Here is a 16084-nt window from a genome sequence, read left to right on the forward strand (position 1 = left end):
TACAAATTGACCTAGCTAGACCTACCAGATAAATGCGATTATGCGATTGCAGAATTTACCGCATAATCATCAAAATGGCGCATCATTATACGGGGGTAACGTTTTTTCAAAAAGGCCGCATCGCATAATATGCGTATCGCATCGCATAATATGTGCTTCGCATTGCATATTTCCGCATATTTCGCAACTTTTCACAACTTTTCACATATTTGCGCATGTTTCACAACTTTCCGCAATTTTGCAACTTCCCGCAATTTTGCCGCATAAAATTGCTAAAAACCTGCATATTTCATCGCAAAATCAAGGATTTTAGCCCACATAATCAAGAGTTTTAGCCCGCATAATCAAGGATTTTTGCCCGCGTTTTTATGGAGGGTCTAATAAGCGGATGAGGTGGTCACCTCAGCACACCTAGATGTTTTTACTCGCTGAGCTAACTCATGCAAACGCTCCGACGTTCAATTCAATTGTATTTAAATGTCAAATCACAACAAGCTCTATTCTATTAAGCTATTATCAGCTATTCTGAAGGCCCATTCTTCAACAGGCCCCACTATAACCCCATGAATGACCTCATTCATCTAGACGAGGCAGAATCACCTCAGATTGGTTGGTAGTAAAATTAGTATGAAAGGTGTCTCATCAATAAGGAGCTTATGGATAAAGTGATAGGAAGACAGTTCTGACTGGATGGATTGGATGGATTGTTTTGGAGCATGTAGGCACCTTAATCCTACATTGTAAATTGTAGGACTAATCACCTTTATCATGTTAATGCGCTGGAAACATTTCAGTATATCAAAGACCCATTGGTAACCCTTGTGATTATAACAAAAAAAGCTCTATCCTGGCCTGCATCTACAGTGTACATTAATAACTGCTGATCTCCGCTGATTGCATTGTAGTTCTAGTCAACCCGGTAGGATAGAAAAACAGGAGTATTATGGTGTATAGGAACCAGTGCAGGATGACTCTGCGGGGTAAAAATGTGCCCTTATCCAGCTTCCACGTCCGTCCGGCCGGTGCAGCACAGAGCCACAGAGGAATGCAGGACGGCACAAATTCAAAACAAAAGCACGGAGCCAAGTGCAGGATTCCTTGGCATTCCTTGAAACAAAGGGCAATCTAATCGTCTGAACCTAAAAACAATGACACTGACATAATAATAAGGCCCCCCCACACTCCGGGAAAGGGAAAGTGACATCTGAGGACATTAATAAAAGGAACACCATGATGTTTATTTTCATTGTGCGCAATTATATTTTATGCACGGCATGTTTTTGTGCTGTTGTTGGCAGTCATTTTTTTTTACTTAAAGCTGCACTTCTACCCCGGATTTGAACCCGGTTTCCTGCGCAAGTGCTGACATTTCTACCATTGAGCTAATAGAGCATGCCTGCTTGCTCAGGGTATGCATTGGATCTTGACCATCATGTGAAAATCTGCATGGTAGATTATGTTAATACAATATAACTTATACAATTGGGGTGGTTGTATTTTGTCTCCCTCTATTGAGACATTTAGATCGTGTCAAAGGTCATGTCTCACCTAGAGACAGGATCTGACACAAATTTTGACCTGATGGTCAAGATTCAATTTATCCCCTGAGCAAGCAGGCAGGCTCTATTAACTCAATGGTAAAACATTTAAGCACTTGCGCAGGTAACCGGGTTCAAATCCAGGGTAGAATAGGAAAGTTACATAGCGCAATTTAAATGCTCTATAAATACATTATAAGTGGATGGTTTTATTCATCAAACCTGGGTGGTCCCGATTGCAAAATTGGATTTTCACCTGTGTTTAACATACTTTAGAATAGATACTAATAATGTCTCCATCAACTGAGAGAATAGTGTTGTTTTCTCCAGGAGCGTTCCTGTGGTGATCAACAGGACATGTGCTTATCTCGGTTTAGAGATAAACTTTTACAAAACAGTGAAGAATGACATACTATGTTAATGAGGAATGTCTGCGCACAGTGGAATGCTGGGTAATGCTTATCGAATGATGTCACTGGAAAAACTAATTGAAAGAGTTTCTGTTTTGGGGTCAGAGTGACACACACCACTGAACACACACACACACACACACACACGCACACGCACACGCACACGCACACGCACACGCACACGCACACGCACACGCACACAGAAACAGACACAAACACAAACACACACACACGTGCATGTATACACCCGCCTACCCACAAACACACACAGACACAACCACACACACGCGACACGTACACACAAACACACACACGTGCACTGAATTCTCAGGAAGTGAGTGTGCGGGGATGACACAGGGTAAAGAATGTCAACATTGTCATGTGGGTCAAACTCATTCATGAGACAGAGTGAAAAAATGGATGCCCCCCCCTGATAACATCTCTACCTGCATGTGATGTTATTTTACATTAGTAAAGTGACTTTTACTTTACATTCTTACATACTTTTAAGCTGGCTCCCACTTTAAAGTATGGAAGTATGAATACTGCATGTGGAAATACTCTGTTACAAGGAAAAGTCCGGAATTAAAAATGTACTTAAGTAAAAGTACAAAAGTATTGGTATCAAAATGGACTTAAAGTACCAAAAGTAGAAAGTACTCATTCTGCAGAATGTCCCATTTAACAAGTTTTCAAATCTCAGTGTGTCACCACAATGGAAACAAGTCCCCACTTTTTTCGTGTCATCCTTTTATCCTTATAGGAGGAGTTCACCCCAAAAAATACTTATTTTCTATCAATTACACACCCCATAAATCCTTCAATTCACAGAGATTGTTTAGTTTTTGTCGCATTAGCCAATAATTTGATGACCGGCGGAAAGATGCTAATGTATCCGGTAGGAGACACAAAGGAGACTCTTTGAGTCTCCTGCCGGAGAGACCGCCGGTCAATTATTGGCTTTGGAGGAGGAATGCGACAAAAACAAAAAAAAAACATGAATTTCAAGGCTTCATGAGGTGTGTAATTGATAGAAAATAAGTAACGCTTTGGGTGAACTACTCCTTTAATGTCTTACTGTACCATGTGCTGTTTACATTTCTGACTAATAAAGTATTCAATCAATCAATCAAAACTATGTCCTTTTGCACACCTACTTACAAGGACAGAGAAGAAACTTAAAGGACTTAGAGAAAAGAAGTGGTCCCGTACATCTAATCTTTAGACCTTAATCTGGCGGCAATTCAGTTTCAGCTTCAGCCATCTGATGGCTGCTCAGGTCATATTGATCGCTAAGGGGGGGAGCAGTTATGGGTTAAAGGGCAAGAACACTTTGGTAGAGGTTTGGGTTTTGTAGTTACCTTGCCAATTTGCTGTTTTTAATAGGACGAACACCTGGACTGGATCCACGGATCTTCAGATAGTACAATCAACAGGAAGTTGACATTTTTGTGAATCAGCTTTATTTGTGTTTGTTTACAGGCTAAAAGAGTGACTTTGAGAGCTGTTTCAACATACCATGTAGCCTAAGTCAATGAGAAGCATATATTATATTATGTATACTGTATGTATATTAAATATATATGTATTTGAATTGTCATTTTCTAATCAATGGAGCAACCATTTTAAATTTCTCACCTACCTTTGGAGATTCATCATGGCAATTACACAACCCAAACCTTTACCAAAGTGGTCTTGCCCTTTAAATACATTTCCGTAAGTGAGGACAGTGTGCGGGAACACTTCTTTTTTTCTACAGTATTGGGAAACCTTGCTGATGAAAGTGTGTTTATGTTTGAGGATCTTTGAGTAGACTGCTTACGTAACTAACTGCATTTCAGTTTTTCAATAGCAGATTTCAATCGTTTTCCCAGCATACTTGTATAGATTAGAGAACATATTTCAGTTATTGTTCACAGCACAATTGTCTCTGTGGTTTTGTTGATCATTAGTCAATTTCTAAACTATTATTTTGTTTGCATTTGTGTTTATCTTGACAGTGACTATCTTTATTTATTGTTGCTCCCGACTGGGCAGGCCCGGCGCCAGGATGAAATGACTGAGGGGGCAGTTGAAAATGGAGAGGGGGCACCGTTTTGTCGGCGGGGGGGGGGGGAGCAGTGCGGAAAACAAATACGCTTCACCGGCGCATTTCACTGTTTTAGCACTCCTTCAGCAGCTCCTGGTTCAAAATGTCTGCGCTTTTCGGCGATGATTCTGTCTTCTTTCACTTTCTCCGCGCCGTTTGGTGCCCCCCCACGGTTGGTCAAGCATAAACTGAGGGGGCAGAATTTTGCAACTGAGGGTGCCAGGCCCCCTCCGGCACCCCTGTGGCGCCGGGCCCGCAACTGGCTCACATTTGTAACAAATGGTTGTAATAGACATTAATAAAGAAGCATAACCACAAGATTAGCCAATACAGGTGAGTATCAGTGTGTCAGCACAGTGTATGGATGGAAAAGTATGTGCTGCATGAGTGTTGTGAAGTGTAAACCAAAAAGGTCAGACGACGTCATGATGAGGCACAGGTATTTATAGGCTGGACACACCGAGCCCAGGTGTGCCCAATCTACCAGACGATCCCTCAGACTCCACCCAGCCAATCAGCACCCAGCAGCAGCAGCAGCAACAAGCAGGGTGGGTGAGGGTCATCACACTCCATACATACTCTAGACTAGACCAGTGTTTCTCAAACATTTTCATGTGAAGGTCCCTCAAAATGACATGCATTATTATTATCAGAACATAGAGCTATTTAACACTTTTAACCAAAGAACATAACACCCTACCTTTAATACATGAATTGATATAAAGGCTACAGTACATCTATATCTTTAACCAACTAGTACATGTGCAGTGGTTGGAGATGATCTCTCTAGTCTTCTATTGAGACATTTACTCCTTGGAAAGTAACTAAGTACATTTATTCAAATACTGTTCTTAGGGTTAGGGTTAGCTCACAACAAGCTTGTATATCTGCTATTTTCAAAAGACTTTAACACATTTTAGACATTTGAAAACTTGTGAAATGCGACATTCTGCCCAATGAGTACTTTTACTTTTGGTACTTTCAAGTATATTTTGATGCAGATACTTTTGTACTTTTACTCAAGTACATTTTGAATACGGGAGTTCTACTTGTAACAGAGTATATCTACATTGCAGTATTGATACTTTTACTTAAAGGTAGGGTAAGTGATTCACTTTAGTTAAAGAGAATGTCAATAAAGTCAATAGAATTAAGAGAATGTCAATAAAGTAGAACCAGCTAATGTTGGTGCACCAGATTAGACGAATATGTGCCACCGTAATTATTGTAGCTCAGACATTATTGCAATTACTTCTCTCCGTCAGCAGAGGGAGACAATGGAGTTAAAATGTAAAATTGTACCTGTAACTATTAATAGTCCCCAAAACAACACTCCTCCCTGTTCCTTTTCACATGGGGATCTGTGGCCAAATATGTATACATTTAGATATGATATGATTTATTTATTTACTTTTTTCTTTTGGAGAATCACATGGTTTCTCAAATCTTTTCATGTCAAGGACCCACAAAATGGTATGTATTTAATATATATTCAAAGATTTGCAAAAATGTTCAAGATTTTTCAAAAATGAGTTAAAATGGTTCAAAAATGATTGTGACACTATGTTAACTCATTTTGCTGGGGACCCCCGGACCCCACTTTGAGAACCAATGTTATAGACCAATGTAATGTCCTGAGCCTCCCTTCAAATGAGTGTCAGAGTGGGATACAACAATCAGTTGAGGTTGTAAATGTATAGGCTATGCATAAATGATATGCGCAAACATTATTATGCATATCATATTTAGGCCTACTCAATGCAAAATAATCATCAAAAGGGGCCTTTTTCTGCCTCCTACAAAGGAAATCATCCATTGCTCATTTAATGTGCAAAATATAAACTTTTCACTTGCCACATCCATGTCGACTAAGTAAATATTTATTATAACCAAAGGAATTATTTTAGCCATGTGTTGAAGATTTAAGACGAACACAGGCCAACTCTCTTTTGCATTTTAATGGCAAATATAATGTCATCATAACATGATTGGAAGATAATGAAGAACATTTACCTTATTTGGCTGCATGTGTGGAATTGGGGCACCAATACCTTTCAGCAGATGATGTCATCCTCCAACAAACTGCATTCAGGGCCAAGCCTTCCACTAGCAGCTGCATGCTACTGCCACCTACTGGCGACACTGCTCACCTGCAGCTGCTTGGGAACAAAGGAAAGCTTTTTTTTGCCTCGCAGCCATCTCAATAGGAGGATGAAAAACTGTAATTAAACATTCCATATGTGAACAAACAAAGGCAGTCCATAAACGAGGTTTTAAATGGAAGTTTGTGAAGCCAATGAAACTTAATGGACTTTTAATTCAACGCATCCTGACTCTATTTAACATGATTGCAGCCACAGGGTGGTACCACGCACAGCCGGGGTTCCTAACCTTTTTACCCCCCTTGGAGCCCCCCTTCTTAAATCTGACATGCACTCATGCACGCGCACGCACTTCAGTTTTTCCACACATGTTAACCAGTTAAACCCTATGCTTGTATGAGGAATTAGCCTGGCATGGCAGTGATAGATATATCACTGCGTAGATATTAGTCTGGAATCTCTCTGTGGAACCTGCATTTCCGAGGGGCAAATTCAACAAATGCCCCTGGTGATAAACCCGCCCCATGTTTGCATACTGGGCCCTGATTGGTCCCTCACAACTTCGGAGGGAGAGAAATCCAATCTCTATTAGTGCAAAAAAAATGCCCTCGGCAGATTAGGTCTGGCCCCTCTCAATTTCAAATGAGAGGGGCCAGACATAATCTGCCGAGGGCAAATTTTTTTGCAATGGCAGATTCCTCTGGAACCAGGCTAATGAGGAATAGCAAAAATATCTGATCTACAAGCTTGTCGATCGGCGATAGAACTAGCTCTGGTCCATAGCGTTAGCAAGTTCTCTCTACCGCTCTCAGGGGCGTCAATTGGGTATGGCAAGGTATGCAGGTGCCATACCTTGGCTCCAGAAAAAAAGAAAACTCAGAACCCCACGATTCACTCTGATTCTGATCGATAACGCTCTGGACCAGAGCTAATTGGGAATCACTGCCGCTCAAAACGGGAGACAACAAGGTACTTCACCTTTGGGATGTAATAATGTGTTGCATGTTTTGGGAAAAAACACAAAGTCCCACGGTTTTACTATAAATCTGTAAAAATGATAAGTTTAATGGCAAACATGAAAATGACAGAGTGATCGTATCAGTCTATAAAACCAACAACACAAAAATACATGTATCTGTTTATGAAAACAATTTGACCATATAGCTACCGTGTGTGTGTGTGTGTGTGTGTGTGTGTGTGTGTGTGTGTGTGTGTGTGTGTGTGTGTGTGTGTGTGTGTGTCTGTGTGTGTGTGTGTGTGTGTGTGTGTGTGTGTGTGCGTGTGCGTGTGCGTGTGCGTGCGTGCGTGTGTGTGTGTGTGTGTGTGCGTGTGTGCGTGTGTGCGTGTGTGTGTGTGTGTGTGTGTGCGTGTGCGTGTGTCTGCTTGCACTACTATACTTGTGAGGGCCAAACGTCCCCAAAAGTATAGTAGAATTTGAGAAGATGTAACTTAGGCGAAAAATGTAAAACAATTGTAAAGATGGGATTTATAAAATTGAACGCCCTACAATTTGGATGTCATCACAAGTATAGTAGTGCAAACGTGTGTGTGCGTGTGCGTGTGTGTGTGCGTGTGTGTGTGTGTGTGCGTGTGTGTGTGTGTGTGTGTGTGTGCGTGTGTGTGTGTGTGTGTGTGTGTGTGTGTGTGTGTTTGTTTGTGTGTGTGTACGTGCCTGTGTGTGTGTGTGTGTGTGTGTGTGTGTGTGTGTGTGTGTGTGTGTGTGTGTGTGTTCTGTGTTGATATCAAATCATGTGTCAGTGCACTCCCAAAATGTCTTGATCAAAAAACGTTCTCAAGATTATTACAAAAGGAGATGAGCATAACCCTGCTTCTTCAAAACACCGATAGAGGACGATATAATGAAAACTAAATAATAACAACAACCCCAAAAAAGAAAAATTAGAATAAAATCACAGCCTTTTAAACAATGATATTTTTTTTTGACAGAAATTGCACTTCAAAATACTGGTCAGAGTGTAGAATAAATATTTGTAGTACCTTTCTATATCAATTTTGGTCATTACAGTACATCGACACAGCAATAGTTATATTCTAGCTGTCTGGGGTGGGGGGTGGGGTGGGTTAATAGGCATAAAGAGGGTGTGGATAAAATCTGTATCATTTATTTCCATTCCAGCTGCTTTCGCTTTATAGCACTGTTTCTCAACCTGTGGTCGGTGGGACCCGCCAGGGGCCCAAATAGGGCATAGCAGTGGTGGCCATTTTGTGGTTCCACAGATAGAAACTCCATTTGTTTTTCCCCTAGAGATTTCCGAAAATATTTATGTTAATTATTTTCAGCCTGGAACCAAAAATAAAACATAAAACATTGGATTTTGTGTCCAAAAAAAAAATGTGAGAACCGCAAAAACGAATATTTATTAAATATAGTATATAATATAATTAAATATTCAAATATTTTTTGACACAGAATCAAATGTTTTGTGGTCATGAATGATTCACCAGGAGCCTGGCTGGCTTGGTTCCAGGCTTAAAATAATTAATATAAATACTTTCGGAAATTGAATGGGGTATCTATCTGTGGAACCACAAAATGGCCGCCACTGCTACGCTATGCTATGCTTATAGGTCTGTCCTGTAACTCCGAGAGTGTACAGCGGGTTATCTCCGGGACCCACACGGGGTAATTGGTAACGGAACACATTTTGTTTATTTATTTTATATTTTATATCTTATAATAGATTTTTATATCTACATTTATTTTACAAATGAGGGGCCCAATGCATATAATATAATATAATATATATATATATTTTAAATTATATTTAAGGCCCAATATTTCTACAAATGCTACAAAATCCTACAAAACCTGTGATCGACATTATGGGTAGAATCAAGAAGTTGAAGGGTAAATTTTGTTGTGATAATGACGTCCCGTGCATGCTCAAATCATGTATTACTTCCCACCCTTTCCCATAGCATATGTTTATTTTTTTTTTACATTTTTGGGAAAGAAATAAAACAAAAAATAAGGTTTAGGTTCCCACTGGACCTGTATGCGGTTAATTTAATAGCGTACAAATGGAACCAAATGGACCCGTACGGGTCCATTTGGTTCCATTTGTACGCTCTCGGACTTACAGACCTGTTAAGGATCCATTTTGGACCCCCTGGTAGACCGCGGACCTGAGGTTGAGAACCAGTGGCCTTATAGTACAGAATTGCATAATATAGCACATAAATAAATTAACACCAATGACATCAAACGAGAGAGTAAAAAAAGATTTTACAAAACATACTGCATATCTAACAGTGTCTATACATATATATTATTCATGTAATTACATAATCACATCATTCTTTAAGCTGTACCGAAGTGCTTCTTTCCTTATGTCTCCAAAACCAGACACCGATGTGTGTCTTCCAACCAAGCCTCTAGTCTAAAAGGAGCACTTCACCCATTTTCAACCTTATCTCCATATGATTGGTCGTCACTAATGGTCAGCATAGGAGGGAGGAGGGCTGTGGCCCCAAAAAAATATATTGCCTAGGGCGCCAAATTACCTAGAGCCGGCCCTAACCTGTCCCGCAAAACAATATATAAATCAACGACCCTGGCCCGTCCCGCAAAAACAAAAAGCCGCCCGGCTTGACAACAGAGTAGCAACGTCAAGTATGTCCATTCAATCGCTTTGGAGAGAGAGAGAGAGAGAGAGAGAGAGGGAGAGGGAGAGAGAGAGAGAGAGAGAGAGAGAGAGAGAGAGAGAGAGAGAGAGAGAGAGAGAGAGAGAGGGAGAGAGGAGGAGAGGTGGGGGTGTGGGGGGGTAGGGAGACAGAGAGAAGAAAGAGATGGGGGAGGTAGGGGGAGTGTTATGGGCCGTTATTAGAGGCAGCTGTGCATAATTGATCAAATAAGCAACACATTGAACACAAGCTCATGATTACAGGAGGAGAGAGAGGGAGTGAGAAAGACAAAACAGGAGAGAGAGAAGGTACCAGAATGCTTTTTCTTTTCTTTTTTGTTTTTCGTGGGTTGACCCGCCCCACGATAATTGCGTCTGAAACCTTGCCCCAACCGCCCGCCCAGTGGTTCAACCCCGCGGGACTTGCTGGCATGCATGGGTCGGCCCGCGCATCGCTACTGCCTACCAATGACCAATGACCATCTGTAGGCAGATTTGGCCAAACGAGATTTCAAACCTTTCATTTAACATTTTTATAAATGCAAGAACAATGGCTTCAATTTCAGAATGCTAACTTTTCAGGAACACAAAGGCTGTAGTTCCTATTAGCTTGGAATCCCCCTCGATAATGTCACTGAGCCAAAATGCTTCAAATTGTATTTGTATTGTATTATTTTGTATGTATTATATGAATTGAGTACATTGGACCACAATGTAAAACAAGCCCCTGGGGCTTTTTGTATTATCCTTTTAGCATAACATTCGACTGTACTATACCTGTAGGCTACTGTTAATAATCGGGTTATTAAGAAGTATTCAATCAATCGAAAGCTTGTAGGCAGGTTTCTGAACTTGTCCACAGCCCTCCCCTGAGACACAGAGTGAGTAGATACAAATGGTGCCATCTTAAAATGACCATTAGCGAGGACCAATCATTATGAAGATACGGTTGACATTTTTTTTTTGGAAGTGCTCCTTTTTAACCCATTGAAACCATTGAAAACGCATCTGTGTTCAAAAATAGCAGATCTACAAACTTGGTGCCGCGCTATGAGCTTGTAGATCTGCTATTTTTGAAAAATCTTTGAATATATATATTTTGTGGCCAAATACATATAATTTTGGAGGTCCTTGACATGAAAAGATTTGAGTGTCACTGATTACAGCAACATATGTTTTTTCATAAAACTGTTAGGATTTAGAAGACATTTGTAGAATCCCCAGAAGCAAAGATTTGAGTTACAAATGTTCGCTTTAGAAAATATATATATATATTCAAAGATTTGAACCCATTTTCAAGATTTTTCAAAAATAACAGATCTACAAGCTCATAGCCACGCTATGAGCTTGTAGATCTGCTATTTGTTGAATAAATCTAAAAATGACACAGATGCGTTCCCGGCCTTAAAGGGTTAAGACTCGGCGTTCTCTTGCACTCATCCCTTTTAAGGGCCTTTTCCTTCCTCGCCTCTCTCTCTCTCCGGCGTCAGCGTTGCGACCGGGAGGAGGAAGGAGCCTTACTGTGGCCTGCTGGGGGAAGGGGGGCAGTCTGGGGGGGCTGAACAGCCCTCTTGGTAAAGTGTGCGTCTGTAGCCGTTTGACACAAAGTGCTCGCCGCCTTGGCATCCGACCGCGAGCAGCAGCGGTCCGCCGAGCCGGATGAGCGGCAGCAGCCGGCTCGTGCCGTAGTTTTGCTCTCTTTCCTCGGCTCTCCTCCGCCGGACGGCTCTGGCGCGTCGCGGTCGTCGTGGCGTGGCGAAGACAACGACGGCGACGAAGAGACGGTTTCTTCTTCCGCGGGCGTTTCCCTGCTCGCCCTGTGACGGCGGCGGGAGACGCCGCTTTGGGCGGCTCCGTCGTCGTCGCCCTCCTCCTCCGCTGGCTCCTCTGAGAGAGGAGGGTCTTGCTGTTGTTGGCACCGGAGCGGAGCGGGTGCCGCCGGCCTCCTCCTTCTCCTTCTCCTCCCCCTCCTCCCCCCCTCCCCCGCTGGCACCGATGGTGGGCTGCCGTGCCCCCCACCCCCGCCGCCGCTGCTGGCGTTCTTCTTCTTCTTCCAGGAACGATCCGCTGTCGTCGCCGTCGTCCCCTCCTCGTAGGCCTGGTGCAGATCACATGACAATTTTTAGAATGACGATTAATTAACATACAAATGAATTGCTGAATAATGATTTCATTGTGTGTTTTTTTTAAAGAAACCTCGTATCTCCACGTTTTTTGTAAATGAATGCCCTATTTCGTCATACTACATAGTGTCGCACAAAAGTAGCAAAAATAGAAGATCTACAAGCTCACAATGTGTCACATCGCGCCCTGTTGTGAGCTTGTAGATCGGCTATTTTTGCCATTTTTGAAACAAATACAATAATAATAATAACAATGATAACAATAATCAAGTAAACATTAAAGGGATAGTTCAACCCCAAAATGTTTTTTTTTCCTACCCCATGGAGACTTGAATTCATGGAGATTTTTTGGGTTTCCATTGCATTCCTAAGCCAATAATTTGATGACCAGCGGACCGGGTACCGAAAAAAAAACTTTTTGGGGTGAACTATCCCTTTAAGTGTGTCTGTGGGCTTTATAAATACCGCACCAATGAAAAGAGTATTAACAAGAGCTTGTGACTAAATAATAACTACACTGGATCCATTGGAACCACAACCCCACCCCCCCACACGACACTACGTACACGACGTTACGTAAATGAAGCCGTCTCCCTGCTCACCCTGTGATGGTGGTGGGAGCCGCTGTGTGTGCCTCCGTCCTCCTCCTCCACCGCCACCACCGGCTCTTTCAGAGGGTCTCGGCACTGCTGCAGCAAAGCGCCGGACCCCCCCCTCCTCCTCCTCCTCCTCGTCCTCTCCTCCGCCGGCGCCGGGGGGCTCCTCCGCCTGGCGTTCCGGGACCCCTGCTCCTCCTCCGTCCCCCCCTCCTCCTCAACCTCAACCTCAACCCCCGCAGCCCCCCGGGGGGGGCCCGGGGTTGGGGTTGAGGAGGTGGGGACTGGAGGTGCGGGCGCCTGCGGGGGTCTATTGGTCACCAGGGTGTAGAGCGGGGCGGTGGAGCGGGGCTGGATCATGTGGAGCCCCCCGATGGGGATCATGAGGCTGGGGGAGCGGGCGGGATGCTGGGAGTGCAGGGGCAGGTGGCTCAGGACGCTGGGGGCCGGGTCGCGGCCGGGCGAGAGGACGGACACGGCCCTCTGCTAAAAGAAAGAGAGGATGGGGTCATTTTACATTTTTTGCCATAAACATTATTTTATACTTTCGGCCGTTCAAAATCTACAAGCTAAATCTACGAGCTTCTAAATCCTGAGCTTCTAAATCATTTTCTTTTGGTTCTCAAACGTTTTCATGTCAAGGACCCCCATAATGATATGTATTTGGCCACGGACCCCCCATCTCAAAATATTTTGTTCCAGGGCCCCCCAGAAGCAAAGATTTTAGTTAAAAATGTATGTATGTATTCAAAGATTTGGAAAAAAAATCAGAATTTGTTTTTCCAAAAATAGCAGATCTACAAGCTCATATAGCGCAGGACTCTGTGCCGCACTATGAGCTTGTATATAAATTATCTGCTATCATGTTACAACACAATATAACTTCAACCCAGGATACAAGTGTAATAAAACACTTATTTCCAATGTGGTCCTGAAAAATAAATAGTCCAATAAATGACATCACTCTCAAAATACTAAAAAAACAGCTAAAAATAACCTAAACACCCTGCACAAATACCATACCATAAGTACACAAATTAAAATTAGCCTGTAGCTTTTTTCCATAACAGTATTCTCACACTGTCAAAGGAGAGTCTAGATTGAGACTGCCTGGCACACAACAGCTCAATTTATATTAAATAATTCTTGCCACAACCTTTGACTCTTGGTATCTCATATACCGTTTGGTTTGCCCTAGTTTCATACTGCTGTATACAACGTATAAGAGCATTACTCCTAAGGTAGCCAGGGGAATTACCATTAAAACATGTTGTACATATATGACCAAGCTTAAGTTGATCCACACTTCACAGGGAGCATCCCCACCTCCCAAAACTGGTCACAACCAACATGTATCCTGGTGAGTTATACTTATAGATTAAGTGTGCTCGGTGTGCTGGAGTTTCACCTATACACCACATTACGACATGTTTTCTTCACAAACTGCCCCGGAGAGATAATTTCTCACATGTATTTTTGGCCTCTCTGAGCCTGTTATGGTGCGTACGTAGTATTTGTTATGTGTATAATTAATAGCGGTTACGTTGTGGCATTCGTTAACCACGCCTCTCCACCCACCTGTGTGACCCTGTTGGTTTAAAGCCCTGGGCATTTTAAAATACGTCTCGCTTTTTGGCGCACAAGGCTAATCTTGTGTGGTGCAACAAGTCAAATCCCAGTAAGTCAACATTGAAAAAACAAATATAGATACCCGACGGTACACAGGGAGGTTATTCTTTTTAACCCATTAAGACCGGGAACGCGTCCATGTAATTTTTTTAGATTTCTTTGGGCTATTCAAAAATAGCAGATATACAAGCTCATAGCGCGGCACCGAGTGCCGCGCTATGAGCTTGTTAGTAGATCTGCTATTTTTTTGGAAAAATCTTGATTTTTTTGCAAATCTTTGAATATATATATATTTAAAAAAAAAATAAAGCAAACATTTGTAACTCAAATATTTGCTTCTGGGGGGGTCAACATATTTTGAGATGGGGGTCCACGGGCAAAAATATATAATTTTGGGGGTCCTTGACATGAAAAAGTTTGAAAACCACTAATTATAGCAACATATGTTAAAAAAAATAAAAAATAGCTCATAGTGTGGCACTCGGTATGAGCTTGTATATCTGCTATTTTTGAATAGCCAAAGAAATCTTAAAATGACACAGACGCGTTCCCGGTCTCAATGGGTTAAGTCACACCTTTATTGGAAAGGGAAGGAAAGCCACCCCCGTTCCACTTTTATATCGCTTCGGCGCGGAGAGGGTCTTAAAATAAACGTGCGAGCGATCCCAAATAGACACAGCGTGTTTTTTCCTGGGCAGCCGGGTGATAAAACGAGGAGCAGAGGTATCGTTAAATAGCACCGATTGGAACCACATGTGTGTGTGTGTGTGACGAAAACAACGTTGGTGAATATCTCACTTCGGGCCCTATACCTATAAAAAAACCTGTCTCTTCACGGCTTGTGGGTTCTGCTATTGGTTTGAGCCACTGCTGTTTCCCAATCGAGGGTCTATGGGTCCCCCATAGGGGGGGGGGGGGTTGGGGGGCAAAGATCACAGGCCATGTCTGGACTTGTCTGGTTGGAGGTAGACCAACATTTTAAAGGAGTAGTTCACCCTAAAAATTACTAATTTTCTATCAATTACACACCCCATGAAGTCATGAATTAATTCCTAAGCCAATAATTTGATGACCGGTGGAAAGATGCTAATGCATCCGGTAGGAGACTCAAAGAGTCTCCATTGAGTCTCCTACCGGAGAGACCGGCGGTCATCAAATTATTGTCTCAGGAATGCGACAAAAACTAAAAATATCTCCATGAATTCGATGCTTCATGGGGTGTGTACTTGATAGAAAATAAGCCATTCTTAGGGTGAACTGCTCCTTTAAAACGTGTCGCACAAAATAACGACTTGCTTTCATCCACTGTCTGCCTGTACTGTATGTTTTCAACTAGATATCAACACGGTCCATTATCCTGTATCTTTGACATAGTAGATAGAGCAGCACGACTTGGGTGCGGCAAGTCGTGCGGTAAGTACCGGGAGCTGATGGTAGGCGTGGCGCTCCACCTCAGCAATCCATCTCCCAGGGGTCTAGCACAGGGGTCTTCAACAGGGGGTCTGGGACCCCTAGGGGGTCCTCAGAGCTACTATAGGGGGTCCGCCAAATCTTTGTGTGATAGGATTTCGTTTTTTTACATTAACCAGTGCCACTTGAACCCTAGAATTCCTTTTCTGAGGGGAACATTGGCCGAAAATAGCAGATCTACAAGCTCTGAACGCCTCGCAGCTTGTAGATCGGCAATTTTTGGCAAAGAGGCTATAGGTGTAGAGGGAAAAAAGAGCAGACTAAGTAAAAAAAAACTTTAATCTGAAACACGATTTTATACAATATAGAGGGGGTCCCTGCTTCATCTCTCTCTTAGCTAGGGGGTCCTTGGCCTAAAAACGTTGAAGACCCCTGGTCTAGCACATTGTAACAGACTCCCGCGTTCTCGGCTGATACCGACAATAGGCCTCTCTCTCCAACCTACTTAATACATTCTCTGACTTACTTAAAACAATACGGTCT

The 16084-nt window shown here is 42.6% G+C and overlaps 2 protein-coding genes across 2 annotated transcripts in view; both read right to left on the bottom strand.

Moving 5' to 3' along the window:
• The window catches only part of phactr4a (phosphatase and actin regulator 4a), a 369306-nt gene that overhangs the window by 163082 nt on the left and 190140 nt on the right, over positions 1–16084 (bottom strand). The gene's annotated exons all lie outside the window — the stretch shown is intronic.
• hivep3a (HIVEP zinc finger 3a) overlaps positions 11270–16084 on the bottom strand; it is a gene marked incomplete at both ends in the record, with an annotated part of 31979 nt that continues 27164 nt past the window's right edge. The window contains 2 exons of the mRNA XM_084080304.1: positions 11270–11881; positions 12509–12988. Of these exons, the coding sequence (XP_083936430.1) occupies positions 11270–11881; positions 12509–12988 (1092 nt within the window). The remainder of the gene's footprint in view (positions 11882–12508; positions 12989–16084) is intronic.

The sequence above is a fragment of the Gymnoscopelus microlampas genome, assembly GCF_963454915.1.
Source record: "Gymnoscopelus microlampas genome assembly, chromosome: 15".
NCBI classification, from domain to species: domain Eukaryota; kingdom Metazoa; phylum Chordata; class Actinopteri; order Myctophiformes; family Myctophidae; genus Gymnoscopelus; species Gymnoscopelus microlampas.